General features: G+C 39.9%; 1 protein-coding gene across 4 annotated transcripts in view; it reads left to right on the top strand.

Annotated features, from left to right (window-relative positions):
- LOC131031999 (transcription factor IIIB 60 kDa subunit) overlaps window positions 1-27,948 on the top strand; it is a 308,160-nt gene that overhangs the window by 31,906 nt on the left and 248,306 nt on the right. For 3 of the 4 annotated variants that reach the window (XR_009103351.2, XM_057962880.2, XM_057962882.2), the window contains exons 3-6: window positions 572-653; window positions 1,001-1,121; window positions 3,328-3,413; window positions 3,511-3,587. Coding sequence is in view for 3 of the 4 variants with exons in the window: in XM_057962880.2 (XP_057818863.1) it covers window positions 572-653; window positions 1,001-1,121; window positions 3,328-3,413; window positions 3,511-3,587 (366 nt within the window). In the remaining variant the exon portion in view is untranslated. The remainder of the gene's footprint in view (window positions 1-571; window positions 654-1,000; window positions 1,122-3,327; window positions 3,414-3,510; window positions 3,588-27,948) is intronic. The other variant, XM_057962881.2, reaches the window with a different exon arrangement.

Genomic DNA, 27,948 nt, shown 5'->3' with positions numbered 1-27,948 from the left:
GATTGCAAAAAAGTTAGTTTAAACTTGCAACCAAACATCTCAAAGACCTCTACAAACAGAAAATCAATTACTTTCATGTGCATGCACACACTGTTTGGCAAAATACCTACATTGAGCATTTGGGAAAGTGGAGAGAAAAAATTGGTTCAAAAAAGGGTGGTCTCTTACAGACACTCCATTTAATCTCCAGATCTTGCATAGCCTGGTCATCATATGCTTCATATTTGTCTTAGCCTTTGTTTATCTAATATAATGAGGTTCTGTTTGTTTAATGTATATGTCATAGTGTGATGACATTATAGCTATAGTAGAGCGTTATCAGACTGAAATGTTTGCATTTTATGATGTTGCTTTTTGTATTGATTAGAACATGTTAGAATTCTGTGCCGATGAATGACTGATTAGTATTTATATTGCCTGTGGTTTTTTTGGACAAATGCACCTTATCTTTAATCTGAGAGCAATTGTATTTTATGTATGTTGAGTCAATCTGAATATATGTGCAAAGTGACATTACCATATTTTTTATAGCATAGTTAAAAGTTGACGGAGCAATTGTCTTGAATTTCAGATGCTGCACTGGTTGTGGACGTGTTCATGAGGATAATATTTTCTCATCTGATCCAACTTTTGTGAAAAGTGCTGGGGGTCAGGTCTGTAATTGAGAACATAAAAAGAAACATTTTACTGTATATGTGGCCCAGAATAGAATGTGAATTGATGGATGAAACTCTTTTATTGTTTATTGCCTTTCTGAATATGGAATGCTTCTTATTGACAGTTTTAAGTATTTTTAATTTTGCATAAGGAAATTCAATCTTTGTGACTTGCATTAGTTTTGATTATCCCTTTTCTCCTTCTTCCTGATGGTTTTACTTGTTTACGAAAATAACATTTAAATAAGTCTTTCTTTTTTCAGTGGTTTCCAGTCGCACTTGTGTTGTAATTAAACTAGAGGAGTTTTAATCTCATTTGATTGAACTCTTGATTTTGGAAATAGAGTCAATTATCGGGGAACTTTATTAGGGATGGTCAATATTGCTCATATGGACGCCTTGATGGAGATTTAAATCACGACTATGGGTTCAGGACAGACTCACATCTCAAAACATTAGAAAAGGGTAATGTATGAATTGCTTTGGATGCTTTCGAACGTGCAAAAGATTTATTGTGTATATTTTTGTGCATATTGGTTTTGATTCATTGGAAATTAGTGATTTATAGATTTGAATTGTCATGTTTTTGGTTGAAAACTTGCAACATAACACACATCTGAAGCAAAAGAAGATAGCAATGACATAAAAAAAAGTCACACGTTGAGCAATATTTAAAAATTTATTTTGGCTTGATAAATTATTAACACATGGTCTACGCCAAAGATGAAACACTTTTACTCGGCAATAACTCTTTTGGTCCAAAATTTTTTAAAACTCGGGACTCAGCAAAAAAATCGGCAAATTTATCGAACATTTGAAAATATATAATTCTTAAAATATTCTTGAAAAATACACATATACAGTGAATTTGTAGAACATATTACTGATTTCCATCGTATATAAATCAAAGTTTGAGTTAAATACATATCATATACCAAAAAATAAGTGCAACCTCTAAATGAATTTGAGTTCAATACATGTTATAGAGGATTTGCATTCCTTGAATCTCTTTTTTGTAGAATTAAAGTTCTCCTCTACTTCACATCTTCCATAAAATAAATACTTTGTTCAATAGCTAGAATTGGCATGTACACACAAAGCCTTTCAAATTTTCAGCTCATCTCATACACATTGATGAACTTTGTCAGCCTTCTCAACATACCTTCAGCTTCAAGAACATGGTTCAAGAAGCATGAGACTTCCACATGAAACTACCTTATCATGCAAAAACACCATATTGAAGTTTTCCTCACACATACACCCAAAGGATTCACATTCTTCCCACATAGATGCCACATCCCTTGAAGGCACCTATTTTTAACTTGTGGATAGGTACACAGTTGCAACTAATTGATTCGCAAATGGCGAGGTGCAAGGTTATGTAATCAGTTGCATGATAGTATTCAGTAAAAGAATACCCGACAAATCATTACCGCAGATTTATTTGATTTTTTGTGATTTTTTCCAATAAATCACCTCGAGTTTTTCAAAAAAATCGCCAAGAGTTTTTTCCAGTTTAAATCGCTGCCATAAATGACTCGCAATAAATCAGGAGGTAAATGATTTTTTTCAGATTTTTTCAGCTATGGTCTACACTCTCTTATTTAATGCTTGGAGGCAATGGACTTCAACATTTTGAAAATCCATTTGAACTCGCAATAAATCAGGAGGTAAATGATTTTTTTTCAGATTTTTTCATCTATGGTCTACACTATCTTATTTAATGCTTGGAGGCAATGGACTTCAACATTTTGAAAATCCATTTGAACATTTTGTGAATTGGATTTGATTTTTGTCATAACGTTTTCATGATACATTCTATGAAATTTTAACAATCATGGAAATTTACTAATATGACAAAAGTGAAGATGATAGTGGCTATTCTTTCTTGGAACTCTCTTTAAACATTCATAGACATGGTCATGGATGCCAAAGGGTTAAAGATGACAAGTATAGGAATGATAATGAAAAGACAAGAAAGATATGCGCTTTGAGAAAGAAAGAATAAATTATACGAATGTCTATAGATGCCAAAAGGTAGGTCAATGTGACTAGGTCACTAGAGGCTACACTTACAACTACTAACAATGGAAAGTTATGGGAAGAGAGAACCATATAATAAAAATAAATAAGACAAAATAAAATATTGTGCTGCTAAGAAATAACAATGAAGGGCGAACAAGAGCCCCAAAAGCACATGCTAGTGAAGATTGGAAGGAAATATCATCGAATATCCTTGCTTGCATTTGAAATCTAGTCATTTGAGCCATCAATAGTCACTATGAGACATAATGCTTGGCAGGGAGTATCTAAGATTGGAAGGACAGACTTTACAGATATTAACCAATTTGGTGTTTTCAGATCATTAGCTCAAGCAATAAATTCCCATAATCAAAGCATATTATACCGTTATATCATATCTATTAAAAATGTCCTGAAGCATTTAATTAGTTATACAAACTTAAAATTTAAGTTGTTTATCTCAATCAACTGAATTATGATATTTTTGAGATCCGATTGATATCTTTCGAGCTTTCAATCAGCCTAAGTAAAGAAGTAATGTTTATGTTCAAACTTTGCATAGGCAATAGATTCCAAATATAGATTTTCTCAGTTGTGTGATAGACTTATTTTCATAAACAATAATTTTAACATGGCTTATTTTTGTCAGGAAAAGAGGAGATTGAGATTATTGCAGAAAGCTTATGCATTAGTGGCAGGGAGGCAATGGTCAATGCAGGGCATCGCCTATATATAGTATGTTTCTATTCAATTGTTTGACTATATGGATGGGTCAATTGCTTTTGTATGAATTATTTTTTAATAAATGTGAGTTATTTTCTTCATTTTGCAGATTGCTGTTGAACGTAATTTCACTAGAGGTCGGCGGACAAAGCAAGTTGCAGCAGCTTGTCTTTATATTGTGTGTAGGTGTGAAACTCAATTTAAAGATATCTCAAGTCGTTACTCCTCTCCTTTGATTAGAATTATATAATGTCACATATATATTGTGCATGCAGATGGGATATGTACCCATCAAGGTCTGTTTTAGTAGGTCTCATTAAGATCTTTGCTTAACATGTAGCTCTTAAAATTGGGTAAATGTTTACCTTTATTTTCATTCTTGTATGAGTAGACTTGTCCACTCATTATGTGATTGTTGAATTAATGATCTGAAAATGTTAATTGGGAGATGCCAGTTTTAGTGTATTTGTGAATCAATGCAAGAGTGCTTTCCATGAAAGAAGTAGAATCCAAATGGAAGGAATTTGATAGACAGTTACAATTAAGTATCTGGATATATGAGATAAGATAGTCATTTATGTTAACATGATCTGAATAGCTTGCTAGTCTGCATTCCTTTATTTGTCTTGGTAAGTGTTGACGTGGCTGAAATCGCATTGCTGCAAACTCCATACGGCCAACACAAAATAGAATAAACTTGCTGAGTATCCTATCCTCTCTTGAGATAAGGAAATCCCTAGTGCTATTTTCTATGTTTGATCAAAGGGGACAACCTCAAGGTTTCGTTTGTCAGGTCTTGACTGCGGGATTGCTCAGTGGTTTGATGTGTTTATGCTGGAAACACGAGGGGGACTTACGGTGGGTTAGGTAATTGATGGATGAGTTCTTTGAAATTTTAATGGTCTTTCTTATCAAATGACTTCAGTTGGATCGATACTGTTTTCAATAGGACTGCAGATTTTCTTGGTAAAAAAAGGGGAAAAGGAGGGAAGGATAGGGAGAGAGAGATACATAAAATATAAATTTTAACTAAGATAGGAAATTCAGTAAACAGACGGACACCTCCAAATAACTAGACTAAGCATCACCAGCTATTTAAGCACAATACTTGCATCAATCTAGTGCGATCTTCAAAGGAAAATAGAATTTTCATGCTATCAAATACAATATTAGAACTTTTACATTCATTCAGTGAGCATTCAATAACCGAACTAAGCATATGAAAGGTTCAAATTAACCATGCAGAAGGAAAGGCAATCAGCCATTCCCTAATGGTGTGAACTGCGAGGATTCTATCGGATGTTTATTTGAAAATGCTATATAATGGAAAGAAACATAACTGAAAATTCCTAAATTAATGAAGAAGGAGACCATGCACTCACAAGGAAACTTTGGAAACAGTCTTAACTTTGCATTAAATCCTGCAAATTTCGCTAGAGCTTTTGCAACAATCCAAGAATTTCTTACAAAATGAGGGAAAACCAGTCCCTTAAATAGGCCCCAAAAATGGATGGATGGCCAAGATCTAATCTAAACAAGTGGCCTATACCCATAAATGGGAGGCAAATATCAACAACCACCCCAAAGGGAGCAATAACTACCCAAAAAGGTAATTATAACATATCCAGAAATAATCCCAAAAGGTGCATACATAAAGTTTTACATTTTAGTTGACTTGGAAGTCAAACATGACCTTTTGGTCCAAAAGTGCACTTTCAAAATTTTAAAAGGGAAAAAGCACTTTCTAGGAAAGTATTTTTTCTTTTCCAGTTTCATACACTTTCACCAACAATTGATTCTCTCCATGCAAATATTCTTGCCAAAGGTCCCGACCTGCTGCACGTTCCTCGCGAACATACCCCTGGAACCTGATGCATAATTGAAATAGCAGACTGAATGGAGGCATAGGGGGATGATGAATTTTGTACTGCATGCTCTCTAGATAATGATCTATGTGCTTCAAACCGTCTTGCCAGCTGGATCGATTAGCCTCAAAACTCAAGATATCAGAGTGTAATTTACTAGCAAAATCTAGGTCCTCTGTAGAGTAGGCGACCTTGTCTATTTTTAATCTATCCTCCTAGTCTGGATGGATTACGGGATCAGACAGACTGTTTTACCAACCCAAAACCATGGATCAGAAGATTACTCCACCAAGGTCCCTTGTGTTTCTCAGAATTTCTTTGCATGTCTCTTGCTCTTTGTTAATGGTGGCCTTTGTGTCATTCTTCATGCTGATATTCCAGCACCATTCTTTAAAAATGTTAACGTCGTGGGGGCCCAAGATGTTAGACAATGTAGGAATTTGTGGATGGGTCCAGAAGAGAGCCGTCATGAGGGGAAGAGTTGTTGTAACGACTTCATGAATTATGAGGCATTCCCGCTTCATCTTGTATAATTTGACCAAAACGGTTTCCCGGTGGTGGGCCATTTCCTTTATATCTTTAATGATTAGCTCCCCCTTTTCCTTGAGACTTTGAATCCATTTCCCGACGGCCCTTGCGGTGTCCCGTACTCCTTCAAATTTTGTTGTGGTTCTCTGTGCTAATGCTGTCAGGGGAATATGGGATTCAGAAGCATTGTGTAATGGTCTCAAGAGTTGATCGATGTACCCTTCGGCTTGTTCAGCACGAGCTCGATACATATCTTTCTCAGCTGTTATCTCTTCAAGTTGCCTGAGTATGTTCTGCACTGAGTCCTTGAATTCCTCTTTTTCTTGCTCCTTAGTAACTCGTCCAATGGGGACAGTCGTGATGCTATAATCCACCAGTGTGATCTGATTTGCTGGCTTGTCTACAGGCGGGGTGGCAATGTGAAGAGTGCGGTTCCTTTGATCATCTTTAGTCATTCTAGAATATGCCTTGGGTTTTTTCTTCCCCTTAGCTTTAGCTTGGTCCATGCGTGAGAAAATGTCCTCCAAATCAATAGGTGGTTTGGTGGCAACCTTGCGCTAGGCTTTGGCAATCAACCATTCTTGAGCTACTGTCTGGGCTGATGATATGGTTAAGTTTGCATTCTGTTCTTTGATGTTTTCAGCCGACTCATCATAGATTTGCAGCTGTTCTGCTACCGGAGGGGTGGAGGAGGTGTCAAGTTCTTTGCTTGCAGCTGAATTTTCTCCCACTTCACTGAACAACTGCCTAGTGCCTTTGTGTGATGGTTGCTTTTCAGTTCTTTCGAGCTCGCGAGTCTCCTCTGTCCTTTGCTCTCTTTCGACGGTAGTCATCTTTGGCTGTATTATGGAGCAGTAATTCATGGCGGCTCTGTTGGGTATGTTCATGCACTTCAATCCCCTTAATGGAAGGAATTTCCCCTTCCTCAATTTGGTTGCCTGGCTTGGCTGATTCAATAGCCCTTAGCTCGACATCTAGCATGTCGGGTGCGGGAGGATCATCAGTTCCAAACGCATCAATGTCACTCTGAGAAGGCGAAGCAGGTATATAGTCTAGTTCCACTACATCGTCGGATGAACTGGGGTCCTTTGACGATGAAGTGACCTTTGGTCTCCTAATGGGAATCTTTTCCCTTCTTGTTCTCTTGGACGTCCGAGTCCCTCTGCAAGCCTTAGCCTTCTTTCTCTTCTCGGGTTTTTCAATTTCTTTCCTGGGTGCACTGAACATTCCCTCATCTTCGGAAGACTGAGAATCGAGGCTGCCCATTAAGTGGTAGGTGAACTGGACTCCCTCATGAATTAGTCTTTCAATCTGTTGATGCAACCATAGGTCTGTATATCTTGCTGGGGCAGCCATGACTGCCTCAAAATCAGTGATCGGGCCTTGGGACCAATCAATGCCTAGTAAAAGATGCCTTACTGCCTCAAATTCTCGGACCTGGAGGCAATTTCTCGAATCTGTGAGTTGATCTGGGACTCGGCGATATTCATAGAGTCGCATCTGCTGCACACTCAGCCTAGAATATTCACGCCTTCGGACTTCATAGTCATCAGAGCAATTTTTCCAATAGTCTTCAACTGATTCCTTTGCTCTGTACCGCCTACCATAGGCTCTCTTTGCCAGATTATCGTGATCGAAACATTTCCTCGGAAAATACTCTTGTAGGCCATAGGAGGCTAGCTCTGCGAAGGATTCCTCTGCTAGGGTGGGGGTCTTCAGATGGACATCCTGGTCGCCTATAATCATGGGGAATGTGAATCCAACCGCCTGCTTGCTATCTTTGAGTAAGTTGCCGTCCGGACGTGACTGCCTTGCGACCTCCATAAGAACTATCTTGTCGGTTGGGTACCGTGGAAGTCAGAGAGGGGCACCATCAAAGCCCACTATTTGGATATACGAGAACCTTGGGAACTAGATGAACCAGGCTCCGTATCTCTGTACTAGAATAGTAGCTTGCTCCGAGAGCCTTATGTGTAATCCTCCTTGCATTAGCTTGACTAGGCGCATCGTGAAGGCTTCATTGATGCACTCATACTGGCCAACTGCATAAGCTGGGCTGTTCTTTTCTCTCTGAGCTATATCCTGATAATGCAGCTGTGGGTAACAATCATAGACCTTTACCTGACCAGGCCCATTCCCGATTTCACCTTTCATTATCAAACCTGGCAGTGGCTGGTTCTTGGCGAACATGTAGACCAAGTAAGAGGTCATAGTGAAGTATTTTTTGCTCGAGTTCAATTAGCTGAGTGTGGATGTTATCGCTTATAATTTGGGCCCAGTCAAACTTAGACTTCCCAACGAAGACTTGCTTTGTGAAATAAAACATCCACTCTTCAAAGTAGTTGGATTTAGGAAGTCCCATAACCTTGCTGAGTAATGTGACTATATTCCCATGCTCATTGTGAAAGTCACTTCTTGGGGTCTTTTTCCCAATTCTGGCGCTTGGAGGCCTTCTCTCCTTGTACCACTCTTTGTTGATTAGTGTTCTACATTTGGCCGGATTCATATCATACGCCCCCTGTGCTTCGTCTATAGTTGTGGCGGTGGGATTGTTTGGGAAAGGAATGTCGAATGCGTCGCCAATGGCCTCAGGAGTGAAGTTGGTGAGAGTCATTCTCGAGGAGCACCAATCTGGAACCTGGCTGATAATGTCGGGCAACCTCTACCACTAACTCATAGTTTTGTACTGCCGGAGGAAATCCCGCCAATTGGGCGATGCCACTTTCCACCATCTGTCTGGGCTTGCCATATGCGTTAGGGAAGAAGACCCGATTCCTGAAGTCTTGGATATCAATATGGCCTAGGTCAGTATCACCGACATTGTCCCAGACACTCTGAACTTTTGACTCCCTCAATCCCCCTCTTTGGTATTGATATTTCATTCTTTCGACTTTGCGTAGGATATTTGATTTGGATGCTCGCGATGTCTTGGCTGTAGCGGGCGTTTTTGATGATTCCACCGCTGATTTAGGCATTTATCCTGCACAATCGGACGCGGATTACGAGGCGATATAAAAGAAGTAAGGCGGGTTAGATAGAGAATATGTCAGCATTCAAGGATTAATTCAAAATTTAGATTGGAAATGGCGTGATATTGCTAGCCAAAAGCTTGATTGAGCAAAACATTTATTCATGAAGTTTTTGATCGCGAATGCATACTTGAGCATTTTCGGGATTAATTTTCAAAAGGGACAAAGCTCAAAAAATTCTCCTAAGTTTGAAAATGCAATTTCTAGCTGATCCTTAGGAGCAAATTCTAATTTTGATTGCTTTGCATGATGCTTTAATAATTGGAAAAAAGATGCGAATTTTGAAGATTTAAGTACTCTAATCAATTTTGCACAGGCATGTATCCAATTTATAAATATTTCAGATGATCAAGAGAGACAAAGCGTACTTACCTAATGAAAATGGATGGCGAGAAATTGCTCGACTTGCTGTGCAAAGACGAATAGATAGTTCTGCAAATTTTGAATTCCGACGGTTATCTCTCTAATTCAAATTTTCTCGGTTGTGGTTGGAAAAGAATTTGCAATGTCAAGTTTTAAACTAGGTGATTTTCACTTTAGGCGAAATGGCAATTTGAACCTGGATGCTTTGGAAGGGTTTATGTCAGCGTTTTACCTTGAATGCAAATTATACTTTCTGGCTCCCCTTTCAAAACCCAATGCGATCCTCCCTCATGCGAACTTTGGTGGTATGGAGGGGTTTTTGCAGACTTTTAAACTTAATATCTCCTTCTCTTAAATCACGAACTTCACGCTCTTTCACGTTTTATTGTCTATTACACTTTCTGCGTTGTGTTCTTCAAAGGAATGGGGGGATTCTACCAATTTGAAATCCTTCTTCTTGCCCTACGCGTTGCGACTTTGACATTGATGGCGAATTTCGGACCATTTGGTGATTTCGCCCAAAACTCACCCTTGCATCTTCTTCGCGTCTTTCCTCTAGCTCGCGATTTAGGGGAAATGGAGGCCCTTTAAAACTTAGACTTTGTTTTCACCTTGGGGAATTTCGGCGTTTGGGGGTGGGTTGCCAATTTCGGCGATTTGGAGGACTTTGCCAACTTCATTTTCCATGCGCTTTCCTCTGAAATGCGAACTTCGGGGGCTGGGGGCATTTTCAAAGCTTTACTTTCTCCCTTTACCTCCTAAATTGCGAACTTCGGCACTCACGAGGCTTTTGCGAACTTTATTAAATTTCTCATTTTGCCCTTAGGGTCCGAAATTCGGCCCTCTGGGCGATTTTGGCAATATTAGCGAATTCTAAGCAAATTTCGGACTTTTTAGAGGTTTTGCGAACTTAAAGTGTTTTTCGGACCTTTTGCCAGTATTGTTAACTTAAAGTGTTTTTCGGACCTTTGCCAGTTTTGTTAACTTTTGAATTTTTTGAGAATTTAACCCCAAGATCCGAAATTCGGCCCCCTGGGCGATTTCGGCAACTTTAGCATTTTCAGACTTTTAGAGGTTTTTGTTAACTTTTTGCAATTTCTCTCATTTTAACCCCAAGGTCCGAAATTCACCCCCCTGGGCGATTTCGGCAACTTTAGCATTTTCGGACTTTTAGAGGTTTTTGTTAACTTTTTGCAATTTCTCTCATTTTAACCCTAGGGTCCGAAATTCGGCCCCCTGGGCGATTTTGCTAACTTTAGCATTTTGCAAAGAAATTCGCTCCTCCTTTCCCAGTTGGCGAAAATCGTCCTTCATTCAGACCTTGTAAACTCCGTAAAAACAAAACCTCACATAATCTATCTCATCGCTCTCACGCGAAAAATGGCAATTTTGGGCCGTCATGCGACACGTGCTGTTCTTTGCTTGGCAGGCTTCGCCAACCTCCATCATCTTACGCCTATTCAAGGCGATTTCACAATTTTGAACAATCTCTTGGAATTCGTGCTCGAGGGCTAGACTAGCCTAATGGAATCATTGGCTCTCTTCTTTCAACATCATCATTTCACGGACTAGTCGCGGGCTCGCTCGAAAGGACGCGAGACACTCTGCGCGAAACTCAACAGGGCGAAGACGAAAGGCTCAAAAAAAAGGGACGGGGACCCTGTCGGCGACAAGGAGCATGTGCAACGCACAACAGTAAGGAATTTCAATGTGTACATTTTTGCATTTATTGTTGAATGGAGAAGTTACATTGGTGGTTGTAACTTTCATTTAAGGATTTTTTTCAAATATAACTAATGTGGTGCTATTAAACCAGTAACATAAGTAATAATAAATGCCCATGTAGAATGTGTAATCTTATATTACATTTATGTTCTACTTGTAGTGTTGTAAATTGTATCCCTCTTCAATTTCAAACTCATTTTGGGCTTAGTTTGGTGGTTGTGCCTAATGCCCTTAATTCATCCTTGATTGTGCTCAACCCATGGCCATTTGTGGAAGCCCAACACAATCTTATGCTCACTATCCTTGATTTTAGCCCCAAAAGCTAGAACTATGGTGCCTCGTGCCATAGACCTTCTGGACTATGGCGCCTAGTGCCATGGTCCAATCAGTTTGGGCCCAAATTTGAAATCATAATGGTTAGGAATTCAAGGAGTGGGAAAGTGCTCCCTGATGTTGGCCTTCTTCAAAATTTCAACTTGAAAAGGTGCGAGTTGTGTATAAATACAACTCCCTCCCTCATTTGAACATCTATCTCTAAGCAATCATTTTCCTATCACTCCAATTCAGCATTCAATCAAGCATTTTCAATGCAATTGAGGAGAAATTTGAAGTCAAGCATTCAAGCATTTAAGTTTAACAATCATGATCAAGTTATGTATTCTTCCATGAATGATCGCATTCATTAACACCTATCAAGCGACATCAAGCTTTATGTGAGGCTTCATGGCAAGGAGTTTCATATCAATGTTTCATTTATCAATTCAATCATTTCCTTAAGTTTTTCAGCCTTTTCCCTACCATGGGTAAGCTCTCTTTCATCCATCATAGATGTTGTGGAAGTGGAAACACTTACCTAGGGTTTGACTTAAGCAAGCCCCATACAACCCAATATTCTCTGTGTGCGTGTGTAGGTTATAGATCTGGTTGTTGAAAGTGATTGAATTGTGAAGAGTAGATTGAAACACGGTTCCAAATTTTGAACAGGTGAAAACCTTAGGACTAATTCAATTAGCTGCATAGTCCAATGCTTTTTGGTTGAATTTTGGAGAGAGTGATCTATAGAACCTCTTGATCCGAGATCTGAAGCCTCAGTTGACAAGGACACCTGTAGGACTAAGGTGCCTACCTCCATAGTGGTGGCTTTTTCAGGCTCAGATCTCAGCTGTAGGTTTTGTTGATGTGTTTTTTAGGCACATACAAACAAAGAATAAAATACCATAAGTATCTTATCCTCGCTTGAACAAAATCTCTCGGATGTTGAAGATTAGTTTAAGGATCATGCCAAAAGACCTCAAGGTTCATGAATGTAGGGTCACTACGTGAGGATAAGTTCATTGGTTTGATGTGATTATGTTGGAATCACAAGGGGACTTACATTCGAATTCCTGAATGCTTGATTTGTTGGAACTTAGGTCCTATCTACTCAATTGAAAGATAAAAAAGAGCAAAAGAGGTAGGGTTTGAGAGAGCTATTCTAGGCCTTAGAATGTGTTGGTTGAAAATTTTGTACACTTGGGGAAATATACAAAATTGTGGTTTCAACCACAGCACACGAGTAAAAACTCTCCTAATTAAGGGAAGGCTCCCCCTATCTAACTACAACTTTGAAAATAAAATAGGATGGGACAACAATCTTTCTTTTTTTTTTTAAGAAAGACAATATCCTTTTCTCTTCATAGAAAAGGATAGCGATTGAATATGAACAGCAGTAACCACTTTCAAGTAAAATGAGAGAAAGGAAATGAAGTTTCCTAAAAGCGCAAAGGTTTCCGTCACTTCCTTCGGGACGGGACAACAATATCAAGCTCAAAGACTTGATTATGTGAAGTCCTATCTAGCCTTTGCTATACTAAATTTTACAACGAATAAAAGACAACAGCTCAAAGACTGGAATAATCTATTCCTTCAACAGAAAGACAAGAACTAATGCAAGTTCAAAGACTTGCTGCTATTTCTTATCAAACAATAATTTTTCCTCAAGAATCGACGCAAGCTCAAAGACTTGCTGCTCTTTCTAGAGATTTTCCTATTTTAATTAATCTTCTCTACTTGCAGCTCAAAGACTTCAAATCGGATTAGACTAAGCTCCTTTAGAAACACTTTGCATGGAAGAAATAAAAAGATTCAAACTCAAACATATAGCTCAAAGACTCAAAACTTGAGTAATCCTTCTTTATTATTCTACATAAGCTCAAAGACTTCTTGCTGTAAATTTGGCAGAGTTTTTGCTTGCTTTCCAAAAAGATAAAAATTACAATAGACCCCTCAAGTATTTATAGAAGAGGAGCCTTGAGAAAAAGGTGGGAGGATCCTAACTAACTTGAGAGATTTCCTCAACTACCAAGACTTATTCAATAACTAACTAAGACTTCATTAACTAACTAAGACTTATTCCAACTACAGTCTTAATTGAACACAACGTGTAGTTGCCTTACATGTAATTACAAAAGTGCAAGTAATGTGTAACTTGCATTTTACAAAAAATACTTTTACATGTAACTTGTCAAAACAAAATTACAACTAAGGATTACAAAAGAGGGAAAATTCAACTAAGTGTTGAAAAACACTTAAGTTGAATTTTGTGAAGACAGAAATCCTTGAAATTTCTGGATGCTCGTTTGTAGTTCCTCGGAATTTGGTTCATCGGTGTTTTTGGCGACAACCATAGTCTTCACAATAGTGTCATGACACCGGAGGAGCGGAAAATTGTTTTTATCTAGGATAGACTGGATTTCATGCAGAAAGGCTTGGTGTTTCATCAATGTCTGAATTGAAGCGACCGAGAATTGTTCGCTCCTCCATTCATTATGAATCCTCATTAGTAAATCAGCAAGAACTTCTTCTTCTAGAATTAGCTCTCCATCTTGACTTACAATTTTACAAGAGGCCCTTTCACAATGTGAGACAATATCTCGGAAAACTTCACCCCGAAATCTCTTTGCATCACCGATCTCCTCAATTGGGGATTTAAGAACAAGGGTCTTGTTTTCCAGGAGTTCTTCAAATTCCAAGTAAATGACCCTGGAAGAGATGATGGCATGCTCCTGCAAAACACTCAGTTGTTGTTGGGGAATGGTACGCCAGATTGTCAAACTTTCTTCAACACTTTCCAAATTCTTTTTGAAAGTATCAGAAGTTTGACCCAATTTCTCCTCAATGGTCTCTAACCTAGACATCATCTGAAAAATGTCTTTCATTACCTGTGCACATAGATCATGAAGTTGATCAACCCAGGAATTCAGTGCTTGTACCTTCTGAGCAACCCTTTCCACTCCACGAATTGATTCTTGGGAACTAGAAGAACCTATGGAGTTACTCCCTTCAACAGCAGGTTTTGTAATTTTATGAACGACTGCCATAAGTTGTCGGTTTTCCTCTTCTAGCTTGTCTTTCTTTGCTAGAAGCTCATCACACCTTTGCACCAATGAAGCAACAAAAAACTGAGCATCATGTTTAATGACCTCATGCATCTGTTTTCCCAACTCTATCCTTGTAACCTTATAATCAGCAGCTGACATTTCTTCAAGTTGCTTATCTGCAATAGGTTCCACAATTTCAGCTACCTTCATCTTGTTGCTGTCAACAGTTACTCTGAAGATAGTCTTGGCCTTATTAGCAACTTTGGATCTGGACTGTTTTAGTTGCTGATAGTCGAAGGCATCACGTGAGATTTCTTGCTTCTTCCTTTTCGAGGTAAAAGAACTAAGCCATGGAGGCAAAGTCATCAACTCCCCTCCAGTAGCAGCCGTAGGCAAAGGAGAAGCAGTTTCTGTTTGAATCACTGTGGTCATCTTGGGAGGAATATCTGTTTGGACAGCGACCACGGTTTGCTCAGTTACCAACGGGCATGAAGATTGCCTCATGAATTCTTCAAAACCAGAAGTGGAAGTATCAATTTCTGATAACTGGATGCAAGTAGGAATATCCTCAGGAACTTCCAACACACTCTCTTGTTGATGATCAGGTGATGGCTCGTATGCTGAAATGGGAATAGCATTCAGAGGAGACTCATCCACAAGCAAATCAGGAGGAGAAAGAGGCGTCTCAATGGAAATTGGAGGAATGATCTCATGAGGTGAGTCTGAAACTGGAGACTTAGGAGCATCATCAGATTGCTGCCCCTCTTTTGGATTATCCAGATCGATCACCTGAACATGGAATTGTGATTTTTCCTTCCCACGAATTGTCGTCTCCTCCGGAGGAAGCACTACTGCACGACTGACTCGCAACTTGATCCTTGTGCCCGAAGATGATGCACCCTCCTTGTTGTTAACTTGAATCTCAGACTTACGTCCAAGAGGCCCCGTAGAATCATCTTCTTCACCAACCTTGATTTTTATAAGTCTAACAGCATTACTTTTCAGCTATGCGTTGGTGTTGGCCAAGATAGGTTTAAATCTCTCAAGGATGGATATGCACTCTTTGTGTGACCATTGGATCAAAGGAAGTGGAGCTTCCTCAACCCTACGTGAAATGTATTCAGGATCAAGTATGTGCCCATCATCAATCATCCCTTGTGGAATATCCACCAAGTTCAAATCAACAATTTGCTCAACAGTGAGCGTGCAGTAATCCATCTTCAAAACTTCGGCTTCTGTGCGGAGATCTACCCAGATGTCCTCAATGCGATGCACAAGGAGATCTTCTCCTTCATACCCCTGTAATCAAAATCAGCTCTAGGTTTAAACCTTTTGAGCTTGATTTCCTGCAGTTCAGTCTCCATGGCTTTAGCTTTCACAGATGTGACAAGAGAATACCGGCTAATTTTCAATGGGTTTGTGGTAGAGATCTCCATTCCAACCTTGTGTCTAGCAGACTGAAAAGTGTGGACGTCCATGATTTGTCTTCCCAACTCCATAAGAATGATCTTATCAGTCGGGTATCTAGGAAGCATATATGGCTGACGGCCATAGCATCCAATTCTGATATAGGTGAAGGTGGGAAAATGCAGAAACAAACATCCATACTCGCACACCTTGTCCCATGCCTCATCTGATACTCTCTTGTTCCTGAGATTTCTGTCAAATTGACACATGAAATATCCGAAGAATGCATCTTGGATTCTTTTGAAATGCAGTTTGCTGGGTATCAACGACAACTGGTCATAATACTCCCAAACTGGTATAAGTGAGCGATCACCCTTGGTAGAAAGACCTAGAAAGTGTCTAAGTGATGCTACCAAGTATACCAAATATGAATTCATGAAGAAAGTCATGGTGGTAGGAACTGCTGCAAGTTGTTCGCACAAGGCATCGCCGATGACTTCTCCCCATGAACATGATGAATTGGTACATCCATGGCTCAAAGACATTGGAATGCTCAAGGCCCATCATCCTGCTGAGAAGGGTTATGGTGTCTCCGATCTCCCATTTGAAATCACAGCGGTACAACTTCGCCCACCTTGAGAAGGAGGCTCGTGGCTCTTGGCTCTTGGATCCACCTATTGATGTGTCGCTTGCAATCTTTTTCCCTCTTCACATGATAGTCTGCTACACTTTCTTTGGAGCTTTCCATATAAACAGGTGCAGGAGGTATTCTGAAGACCTTCTCGATCGTATCTGCATCAAGACGAATTATAGCTTCGCTATCATCATTTTTGATGACTCTTGTCTCTTTGTCAAAATGATGGGTGCAGGCGAGAACAAACTCAGGTCCTAGGGCAGCCACTGGGAAAGAAGATGCATGATGGATATAGCTGTCCAACAAACGCTGCAAGTTATTCTCTTGTGGATCTTCTACCCTCTTGACGAATTCCGACATATCCACGTGCCCTATTTCCGTATCTCTGATACGATCCAAAGGGGAAGAAACTTGGGAAGGTGCTACCTCATTCTGATATTTGTCATATTTGTACTTCATCTTTTTTGAAACTGGAGATGCGGGCAAATCTGACATTGATTGTGAACCTGGAGTACTGTGATGAAGACTTAAAAGAGTTAAGGCAACATCATAGTCAGTTGCAAATATCATTCTTCCTTCTCCAAATGGGAAAAACTTCGATTCTTGAACTTCACGATTTTGTGAGAGGAAGAGGGGAAATATATGGAAATGTAGTGGACACCTTAGAATGCCCAAAAACTAACCCCACTGCTGATAGGAATTTAGTCAAACAGTTTGCAGCCAACTCCTTATTCCTCCGTTTAATGTTTCAATGTTTTTTTTTTTTTAAAGTCTTTGCACAGGTATGAAACCACATAACATGAACTAAAAAGAATTTACAATAATAGGCAAGCTGGAAATTGAACTACTGCTGTTATAATATTATTTCCAGAATTAACAAAATCAAATACATAGCAGGTTATTTTCAACTCACTAAATACTCCAGCATTTTGACATAATGTTCCAACCAAAGTTTCTAATTCTGCTGCTACAGTAACATGAATAGTGCTGCATGAATAGTGCCAGGTGAATAGTGCCAGGTGAATAGTACCCGCGTGAATAGTGTCGCGGCCTGTAGCTGGAAATGCAACCAAATAATGCTGCTGCTTGTAGCTGGAAAAAACACCCAATCTGCCTGTAAATGAAGCTGATAGCAAAGGATTCCAAAGGCCAAACCCCAAGGGAATGACGTCTACAATGTCACAAGAGAGGATAGAAGTCCTCTAATGCCAAGAACGGATCTGCAACTCACACACCAAATCCTTCTCATATTCCATATGTCCAATGAAGCCACAAAAGCTCCCTTTTATTCTTTCTCCAAGGGGCGACCCAACTCACTCAAGCAATGTGGGATAAAACATGTTCAATATAAAACATATTAAAATATTCAGTTATGTCTCCCTTGGTTGCCCCTTTGATTTACACATATCTCCATAAAATAAATATTAAAGTAACACTTTAATATTTTACAATTAAATTAAATGTTACTTTAATAAAACTTCAGGCATTAAAATATATTAGCAATCGGACTCCGAATAGCGTGAGTGATAGCTCGTCGGAAAGCTCTCGCCAAGGAGTATCAAATCCAATCACCAAAACTGGCCCCCGTTGTGTCCTGCTGACTTACTAAAAATAGTAAGTATGCCTGAAACTAAGTAAATCAACTTCGTTTTGGCCCAAACTGGAAATGACTAGGCCAAAACACTCCAGGATCCCTTTAAAACCTTCGTTAGCCCTCGGGACCATGTAGAGCTAGGCTAACGCACATATACTTGGTCAATCTGCTAGAGTGGGGACATTACAGTCCGCCCCCCTTGAAATTGCTTGTCCTCAAGCAATCTCAGTCCAGCCTGCTGTATCACCTGCTCATTCTCCCATGTAGCATCTTCCTCCGGCAGGTCTCTCCATCTGACCAAATACTCCTTCACTATCCTGTTTCTGAGTTTCCTCTCTCTGGTGTCTAGAATAGCCTCAGGTACTAACACGAGCTTCCCCTTCTCATCCAAAGGAGGTAAATCTGCAGAAGGTACTACACTCTGACCAGTAGCTTTCTTAAGCCTAGACACATGAAATACATTGTGCACCCGACTGCCCTCTGGAAGCTCAAGCTCATAGGCGACTTCGCCCACTCTGCGAATCACCTTGTAGGGACCATAAAATCTAGGCTTCAACTTTTCAGCTCCGCTCTTCTTGAGTGATGACTGTCTATATGGTTGTAGCCTCAAGTAAACCATATCCCCTACCTCGAAACTGCGCTCTATTCGGTGCTGATCAGCGTACAATTTCTGTTGATTCTGGGCCTGCTGTATATTCTCCTTGAGCACTTTCAGGATGTCCTGACTATCCTGTAATAAGTTTTTGGCTTTGGGCACTCTGTTGTCCCCCAAAACTAAATCCATGAAGCTAGGTTCATCATAACCATAGAGTGCCATGAAAGGAGTCATCCTGATGGACATATGATAAGTGGTGTTATAACAATACTCTCCCATATGCAACCATCTGACCCAAGCTTTTTGTTGTGCAGTTACATAGTTCCTCAAATATCCCTCCACCCATTTATTCACAATCTCTGTTTTCCCATCTGTCTGCGGATGATAACTAGTGCTAGGTGTAAGATCTGTACCACACAACCTAAACAACTCCTGCCAAAAAACACTCATAAACTTACTATCCCGATCACTGACAATGAATCTGGGCAACCCATGTAACCTGAATATCTCTCTAAAGAAAAGATCTGCCACCTGTGCTGCTGTGTAAATGGACGGAATAGCAAAGAAGTGAGCGAACTTCGTCAAGCGGTCCACCACCGCATAGATGCAATCCCTTCCCTGCACTCGTGGTAACTCAGTGATGAAGTCCATCGAAATACTTTCCCATTTCCTATCAGGAATGGGCAAGGGCTGTAATAAACCGGCAGGAAATGTGTGCTCTCCCTTATTCTGTTGACAAACCGCACACTCCCTGACATACCTCTGAACATCATCCTTGAGCCCTCTCCATGAGAACCGCTCTCGGATCTGCCTGTAGGTCTTGAAGATCCCCGGATGCCCAGTTGTGGGTGCATCATGAAATGCCTTTAGTATCACCTCTCTCAAATGTGATGACGGAATCAAATAAACCCTGTCCTGAACTCTGATCAATCCATCCATCACCTCATAGCGATCATCCTGTATAGTACCTGAAATCAATCCAGAAGCCCAAGCATCTCCGACATACTCTGCTATAATCTGATCTCTCCAATCTCCTGAAATCTCTGTCAGAGCACATAAGTGAGGTCTCCGAGATAAGGCATCAGCCACCACGTTTTTCTTACCTTTGACAAACTCTATGTCAAAGTCATAAGCTTGCAATTTAGTAACCCATTTTTGTTGCCGGTCATTAAGATCACGCTGGCTCATGAAATATTTTATGCTATTGTGATCAGTTTTGATCACAAACCGTCCGCCTACTAAGTATGATCGGAATTTGGCCAATGCATGCATTATGGCCAACATCTCCCTGTCATAGATAGAATAGCTCCTCTCAACACCTCGGAGCTTCCTACTCTCGAAAGCAATGGGATGTTTCTCCTGCATCAATACTGCCCCTATCCCATCACCTGAAGCATCACACTGAAGTTCAAATGGCTTCGTGAAATCTGGTAGAGCTAAAACCGGACAAGATGACATCACTTGTTTGAAGTGGTCAAAACATCGCTGCGCTGCTTCTGTCCATACGAAGGCTCCCTTTTTAGTGAGGTCTGTCAAAGGTGCTGCAGTCTGTGAAAACCCCTTAACAAACCTCCTGTAAAACCCGCATAAACCAAAGAACCCCTTAAGTTGTGTGAGGTTCGTGGGAGTAGGCCAATCTACTATAGCTCTAATCTTTTCAGGGTCTACTCGAACTCCATCTGCACTAATAATATGCCCAAGGTATAGTAATTCTGTCATACCAAACTCACACTTAGACTCCTTGGCATATAAAGACTCTCTCTCTAGGATAGATAATACCTCCTCCAAATGCTGTGAATGTTCCTCCCAGGTCTTACTGAAGACCAAGATGTCATCAAAGAAGATCAAGACAAATCTCCTCAACTGCTCCCTGAATACCTGGTTCATACAACTTTGAAATGTAGCGGGTGCATTGGTTAGTCCAAATGGCATAACCATAAACTCAAAGTGGCCATAGTGACATCGGAAGGCTGTTTTCTCAATGTCCTTTGCTCTCATCCTGATCTGATGGTATCCGGATCGCAAATCAATTTTGGTGAAGAAGCATGCCCCATGCAACTCATCAATCAACTCATCAATCCTAGGAATGGGATACCTGTTTTTAATTGTTTTCTTATTCAGTGCCCTGTAATCGATGCACATGCGCATTGTCCCATCCTTCTTCTTTACCAAAACTACAGCTGAAGCAAAGGGGCTTTTGCTAGGCCTGATGTGCCCCATTTCCAACAACTCCTTAATTGCCTTCTCTATCTCATCTTTATGTTTCTTAGGATGACGATAGGGAGTGATCATCACTGGTTTGGCTCCCTCCTCGAGCTCAATAACATGCTCTGCACCCCTGTCAGGAGGAACCCCGTGAGGAATATCATTGAATACCTTGGCATGCCTGTCAAGAATCTCCTGTATATCTGATGGATGACTCTTCACCCGAGGCTCCGGTGAAGTTGGCATAACTAAGCACTCTGTTGCCCACTCTATGTCATTATGTCGAAAAAGTCTCTCCATTCTCTTCAAAGAGACTACCCTGCAACTCCCATCTGAAAGTCCCCTGAGAACAACAGTCCTACCCTCATGCTGAAACCTCATTTCCAACTTCGCTAGGTTGAAAGTGAACTCAACCAGCGATGCCATCCATGTCATACCGAGGATGACGTCGTAATCTCCCATGTCCACAACGTAGAAATCATCCTCCAACTCATAGCCATCTCCAAATCTAATGTGAAGATTTGAAACCTTCTGAGTACATAATAGCTTTTGGCCATTAGCCACCATGACCCTAAAACCATCATGCTCCTCTGTCTGTAAACCTCTCCTGGCTACCAACTGTGTATCTATAAAGTTATGTGTAGCCCCAGTGTCAATGAGAGATATCACTTTCTGCCCCTGGATAGTACCCCTGACCTTAAATGTGATTGCCTTTTGGGCCCCTGTCAAGTGTGCCAACGATCTATCATCCTTAGGAATGCTGCTCTCCTCTATCGTGTTACCCTCATCTGAATTGGAGTGTTGATCCTCCCCCTTTGACTCTGACTCCTCTGCTGAAAAATACTCCATTTGATTTGCCTTAGCCTTGAGAGGGCATTTATGAGATAAGTCCCAAGGCTCTCTACACTGGAAGCACAGTTTCTTCTTTCGAAGTTCATTCAAGGTTTCACTGTCTAGTCCTTTTGATCCTTCTTTGGGTTTGTTATACTCTTTCTGAAATGGTTTTTTGTCTTTGTCCTTGCGGTAGGAAGAATCTGTTGAATGGTATTTTCCTTTGTATACCGAAGGGGCTAAATCTCGTGCCTTTTTAGTTGCTTCTGCTAAGGTGAGTGGATCATGTCCCTTCACCCAACCACGTAATGGATCAGCAAGCCCATCACAAAATAACACCACCAATCTCCTAGGAGAGATATCAGTAACAAGTACAGACAAACGCTGAAAATCGGCGATGTAAGCATCCACTAACCCTGACTGTTTTAATTGTGCTAGCTCCTTGAAATGTAACTCGGGATCCCTAGTGTCAAATCTCTCAATCAATCTTTCTGTGAATTCCTCATAGGATGTAATCTGATTATGCCCCAGAGTCACCATGCCATGATGCCACCATTCATGTGCAACGTCGTCCAAATGCATAGCCGCATACTTGATAGCCTCATCCTCAGGCATAGGATTTAGCTGCAAGTATGTATCTACCTTCTGCACCCAAGCTCGTGCAGTCATCTTCCTTGAAGCATCATAATAAGGCAAGGAAAGTTTTCCAACTTTCTTCCTCAGCTCAAAATTCTGATTCCTCCCTCCTGCTCTAGGCATATGTCTCATCCTCAAGTCCATATAATCTCTGAGGGAAATATCTGCCTGAAACTCGGGTCCACTGGCCTCCCAGTCCCTCCTGAACTGACCCTGTAACTCAGTAATCTGCGGTTCGTTCACTGGTTGAACCAGATCCCTAGGTGGAAAGGTGGGTAGAAGAGGTCTCGAGCTCGCTGTTCGAGCTGGGTGTGCAATGTGTCTAAAGTTATCCGCCTCAATTCCATTGTTGCCATGTCCATTATTACCATTAATGTTATTCTCAGGGCCATTGTTGTTGCCTCGGCCTCCATTATTATCATTGTCCCTATTGTTATCGTTTCCCCCATTGTTATTGTTTCCATTGTTGGCCTCACTTGGATTAATATTAACGCCCATCTGTCTAGCCATAAGCTGCAACACCATGTCCATTCACCTATTCTGCTCCTGCTGCATACGCTGCCCTTGCTCTAACGTACCCAGCAATTGTCTGAACATTACCTCCCCCTGATCTGGAACGATATTCCTCTCATCTCGGTCACCCATACTGCTGTCCCGATCGAAGAATATTTCCTCCATGTCTGTATGACTGGATTCTATGTCCACCTGCACGGATGAACTAGACTGCTCACTCTGACTATCCGGATTTCTATTTCGTCTGGCCCTGGTATTGCGAAAATTATAATGCCCCTGTCGCATGCTCAATCATACATTCTGGACCTGTTTTATTTCTGCAATATGTTTTGGTGAAAGTTTCCCACAAGATGGCAGAATCTTCTGCTCTGATACCACTGTAGTGGACACCCTAGAATGCCCAAAAACTAACCCCACTGCTGATAGGAATTTAGTCAAACAGTTTGCAGCCAACTCCTTATTCCTCCGTTTAATGTTTCAATGTTTTTTTTTGTTTTTAAGTCTTTGCACAGGTATGAAACCACATAACATGAACTAAAAAGAATTTACAATAATAGGCAAGCTGGAAATTGAACTACTGCTGTTATAATATTATTTCCAGAATTAACAAAATCAAATACATAGCAGGTTATTTTCAACTCACTAAATACTCCAGCATTTTGACATAATGTTCCAACCAAAGTTTCTAATTCTGCTGCTACAGTAACATGAATAGTGCTGCATGAATAGTGCCAGGTGAATAGTGCCGCGTGAATAGTGCCAGGTGAATAGTACCCGCGTGAATAGTGTTGCGTGAATAGTATCGCGTGAATAGTGTCGCGGCCTGTAGCTGGAAATGCAACCAAATAATGCTGCTGCTTGTAGCTGGAAAAAACACCCAATCTGCCTGTAAATGAAGCTGATAGCAAAGGATTCCAAAGGCCAAACCCCAAGGGAATGACGTCTAGAATGTCACAAGAGAGGATAGACGTCCTCTAATGCCAAGAACGGATCTGCAACTCACACACCAAATCCTTCTCATATTCCATATGCCCAATGAAGCCACAAAAGCTCCCTTTTATTCTTTCTCCAAGGGGCGACCCAACTCACTCAAGCAATGTGGGATAAAACATGTTCAATATAAAACATATTAAAATATTCAGTTATGTCTCCCTTGGTTGCCCCTTTGATTTACACATATCTCCATAAAATAAATATTAAAGTAACACTTTAATATTTTACAATTAAATTAAATGTTACTTTAATAAAACTTCAGGCATTAAAATATATTAGCAATCGGACTCCGAATAGCGTGAGTGATAGCTCGTCGGAAAGCTCTCGCCAAGGAGTATCAAATCCAATCACCAAAACTGGCCCCCGTTGTGTCCTGCTGACTTACTAAAAATAGTAAGTATGCCTGAAACTAAGTAAATCAACTTCGTTTTGGCCCAAACTGGAAATGACTAGGCCAAAACACTCCAGGATCCCTTTAAACCCTTCGTTAGCCCTCGGGACTATGTAGAGCTAGGCTAACGCACATATACTTGGTCAATCTGCTAGAGTGGGGACATTACAGGAAATGGGAAAATCTTGACTTTGACCAATTTCGGATCGTGGGGAAATTTTCTCAAGTATACAAGTTGGAAAGAACATACATGTGATCGGGGTTTTAAAACCCGAATGCAAGTACACTTGTAAATTTGCAAATGGAGAAATGAATGGAAAATGAGAATTTGACTTGCGGAAAATGATGGAAATGGAAAGTACGGATATGCGAACATGAATGAATAGAAATGGGAAAATCCAGGAATGTCATTTTCATGAAAATGGGAAAAACTCTTCAACATGTAATCCGGTTTTTAAAACCCAAATTTGAAAGGGAGGGGTATTTCACACTTTTCAACTTGGAATTTTAACAAAAAATGGTTAAATTCGCTAACCATAGGGGAAGAACAATGCAATCCAAAAATTGCATTCCAAGGGGACGATTTCTCTCACAAAAACCGATTTTTGGGGGAAGAACAACATATTGACAAAAATGCAACTAAGAAAACAAGAAAATAATAAAATGAAGGAAAGAAACGAAAGAGAATATACCTTTCTTCAAACTGAAAATGCTTCTAAATGCAACAAACTTGGAATGGAGAAGAATTTCCAATAAATAGATACAAACCGAGATGCCAAACCCTTGCCACGTTTTTAGAAAAACGTCTTATATGAAAAAACGTGGCAGCAAATGAGAATAGAATGGCTTGGAAAATGTTTGAAACTTCCTTAACCCTCAACGCCTTAGCATGAAAGGCAAAAACGAACTGGGAGACAGCAACTTCGTGGATATTTAATCTCCCAAAATGTGGCGTTTTGGAAAAACGTGGTTGCTGATTTGGGGCAAAAAACCAGTAAATGCAACCTCCATATGGCGTGAGAAGTGGTTTCAAATGCATAAGAATAGGGTAGAAACCAAAACGCCTCTCCTTCCTGTAAGATCTCCACAAAAATCTGCTTTGAAATCTTCAAAAACCGTTTTTCCTTGCAATTCGGGTTTTTTGGAGAGAAAGACAAGTTTAAAATTGCACTTTTTCACTTACTAGGCAAAATCGGGTTTTTTAGAACAAACTCCAAGTTAAAAAAATGTCAAAAATGCACTTTCTGTTCAAAATCGGGTTCTTTGGAGAGAAATGCAAGTTTTACTTGTAAAAGGGAGATAAAATCCCTACAATAAGTTATACGTGCTTGCACATATGTAATGGGTATATAAAATCCCTATTACATGTAAAAACCATTAAAGTAGGGGTTTTTGGAGAGAAATACAAGTTTACTTGTAATTTAGCCAAAAAATCCCTATTTTAACTAAAAAAGACCAAAAAATAATAAAAATGATATAAACAATAAAAGAGAAATTTAAAACAAATTACAAGTAACATTTTTTAATAAAAGTGCACATGTAATAAGCTGAAAATTCCCCTACAAAGACCAAAACAATGAACATCATTAAAACTTGTAGTTTGAAAAAAATTCTCCACCTGGAGTCGGGATTTTAAAGCTTGAAATTGAAAGAAAGACATAGCAAACGAACCCAGAATTTGACGAAAATCGAAACGTAGTTCGAGGATGGACTAAGGATTAAGCCAGTCCAAGGATTAGTCAAAATTCTGCCTCGGGAAGCATGCCATAGAGTAAATTTTTTTAAGAATGTAAGAAGATAGATGAATGACTATGTGGAATCCTACCAAGCGAGGTCTCACCATCAACTTGAACAATTTGACACAAGGTCAGTGCAATCTTCTAAGGGGATTCCAAAGATGTTTGAATCAATACCATCAAACATTGATCACCATTCAAGTTAATGCATAAGCAATGAATGTAGAATGATTCGAAGTTAAGCTCATATCATTCCAGTTGACCACACAGGGCACGCTTACAATCAACAAGAGGCTGGTGGTATGGACAAAACAAATTCCACATGAATACATTCAATAAATTCCACCATTCAATCTAATTATTTATCATCTAACGTGAAGATCCAACAAGAAACCATGCACATTGTAACAAAACAACACACTTCACCATAACCTCAATGAAAATGGAGTTCATATACAACTTAGGCAACAATTTCTGCCTTCTCTTCCTACTCTACTCTAACTTCTATTCTACTCTCTTAAGACTATCTATTGACTATTAGCTATTCCACTCGCTATTAACCTTTACAAATGGAGAGTCCGAGCTTTTATAGAGAGCTCATTTACAATGAACGACCAGGATTGATTCTCCATCAATGGCCAAGATTTTACAATGAAACCCTAATTAGGGTTTGTTACAACAAACTCTCCTTAGCCAATGGGAAAATTACATTCAATGAGTGTGGACCAATAGGTAACAAGGATAGGTGCCTCAGAATTTGCCATCACTGGTAAGTCAGGTTCATTGAATCAAGACGAGCTGATCTTTGATTGGTGGAGGTAGTGATTAGGATGATGACTAGGATTCCACTTCAACTCACACTTTGTAAGCTTGATAGATCATCATCATGAAGATATTTCTTGATACTCAACATTATCTAGCTTCAGTGATGATGACTATGATCTTTTAACTTTGATTAACTCTTCTGAAACTATTTGCTCTTGAAGGCTTCAATCACAAACGTGCAAGGTGTAAACCCTAGTTTTGAAGTATTGATGTACTTCTGATGTCACCATTGTCTTTCTCCTTCGAAACTCAAAACTCCTTCTCTTGTGACTCTCTTCATGTCGTTGAACGTTTCTTGTGCAATCTCCTTATTTCTTTCTTCATTTCCTGCAAAACAAACAAGCGAGTATCAAATATACTTGTTATATAGATTTAATTAAAGCATATAAAGAGAATTTGCCCTCATAAAGGGACACTTGAAGTTACTTTTTGCTCACGAAGAGGAGCTCTTGAAGTGTATTCCATCCTTGATGTTCATTAAGTTTCCCTCGCCTTAATCTTCTTCATTTTCTTGAAGTTCACTCATACCCTTCAAATTGTGAAGTTTGCTCATGTAGGTCAAATCATGAAGTTTACTCTTGCATGTTGAGGCTCTGAAGTTAATGAAGTTGAGATTTGCTTGTGTAGGCTTGAAGATGAAGATTGCTCTAGATGGTGTGTACTTGTAACTTGTTTCAATCGCCTTGCTTATTCATGAAATTCGCTCCAATCTTCTAAGTCATGAAGTTTACCCTTGTAGAAAATTCGCTCCAAACCTTGAACTTATGAAGTTCTATGATGAACCCATGAAATGGGGCCACTTGGCCTAGATGGCAGTGTTCGCTGCCAATTGTGCACTCTTGTCCTTTAGCATAAAAATCAAATTTTGTTTTGTAGTGACAACCAACTTCTTGAAGAAAATCAGATTTTGTTTTGTTTTGTTGTGTCTTCTACTGACTTTTAGAAGGGGGGCAGATCAGATTTGCTTTGCCAGCTATGTGCCAACTATCTGCCACTATTTGTGAACTAGAAGCTTCTACCAGCTTCAGACAACTTGCTCCTAACTGTGGTTTGCCTCTTTACAGCCTGGCATCCCTTCATCGAAGGCAATCAGATTGTTTACTTGCCTTGCACTACAAGTTAGTGTACCACCCCAAGTGGGTATATATTGAGGACTCTGCTTTGTTTTTGGGGCATGCTGAATATTTTGGTCTGCCTTTGTGCACAATTTGGATCTTGGGACGGAAACCCCAAGAGCACCAGTGTTGTTGTGTGTTGCTGTGCGAACTTTATATGGTCTTGAGACGAAAACCTCACAAGTTATTCTGTCCAATGTGTT

The sequence above is a fragment of the Cryptomeria japonica genome, chromosome 4 (assembly GCF_030272615.1).
Source record: "Cryptomeria japonica chromosome 4, Sugi_1.0, whole genome shotgun sequence".
Taxonomy (NCBI): Eukaryota; Viridiplantae; Streptophyta; class Pinopsida; order Cupressales; family Cupressaceae; genus Cryptomeria; species Cryptomeria japonica.
The sequence above is the reverse complement of the archived record's forward strand: the minus strand, read 5'-3'. Positions and strand labels throughout refer to the sequence as shown.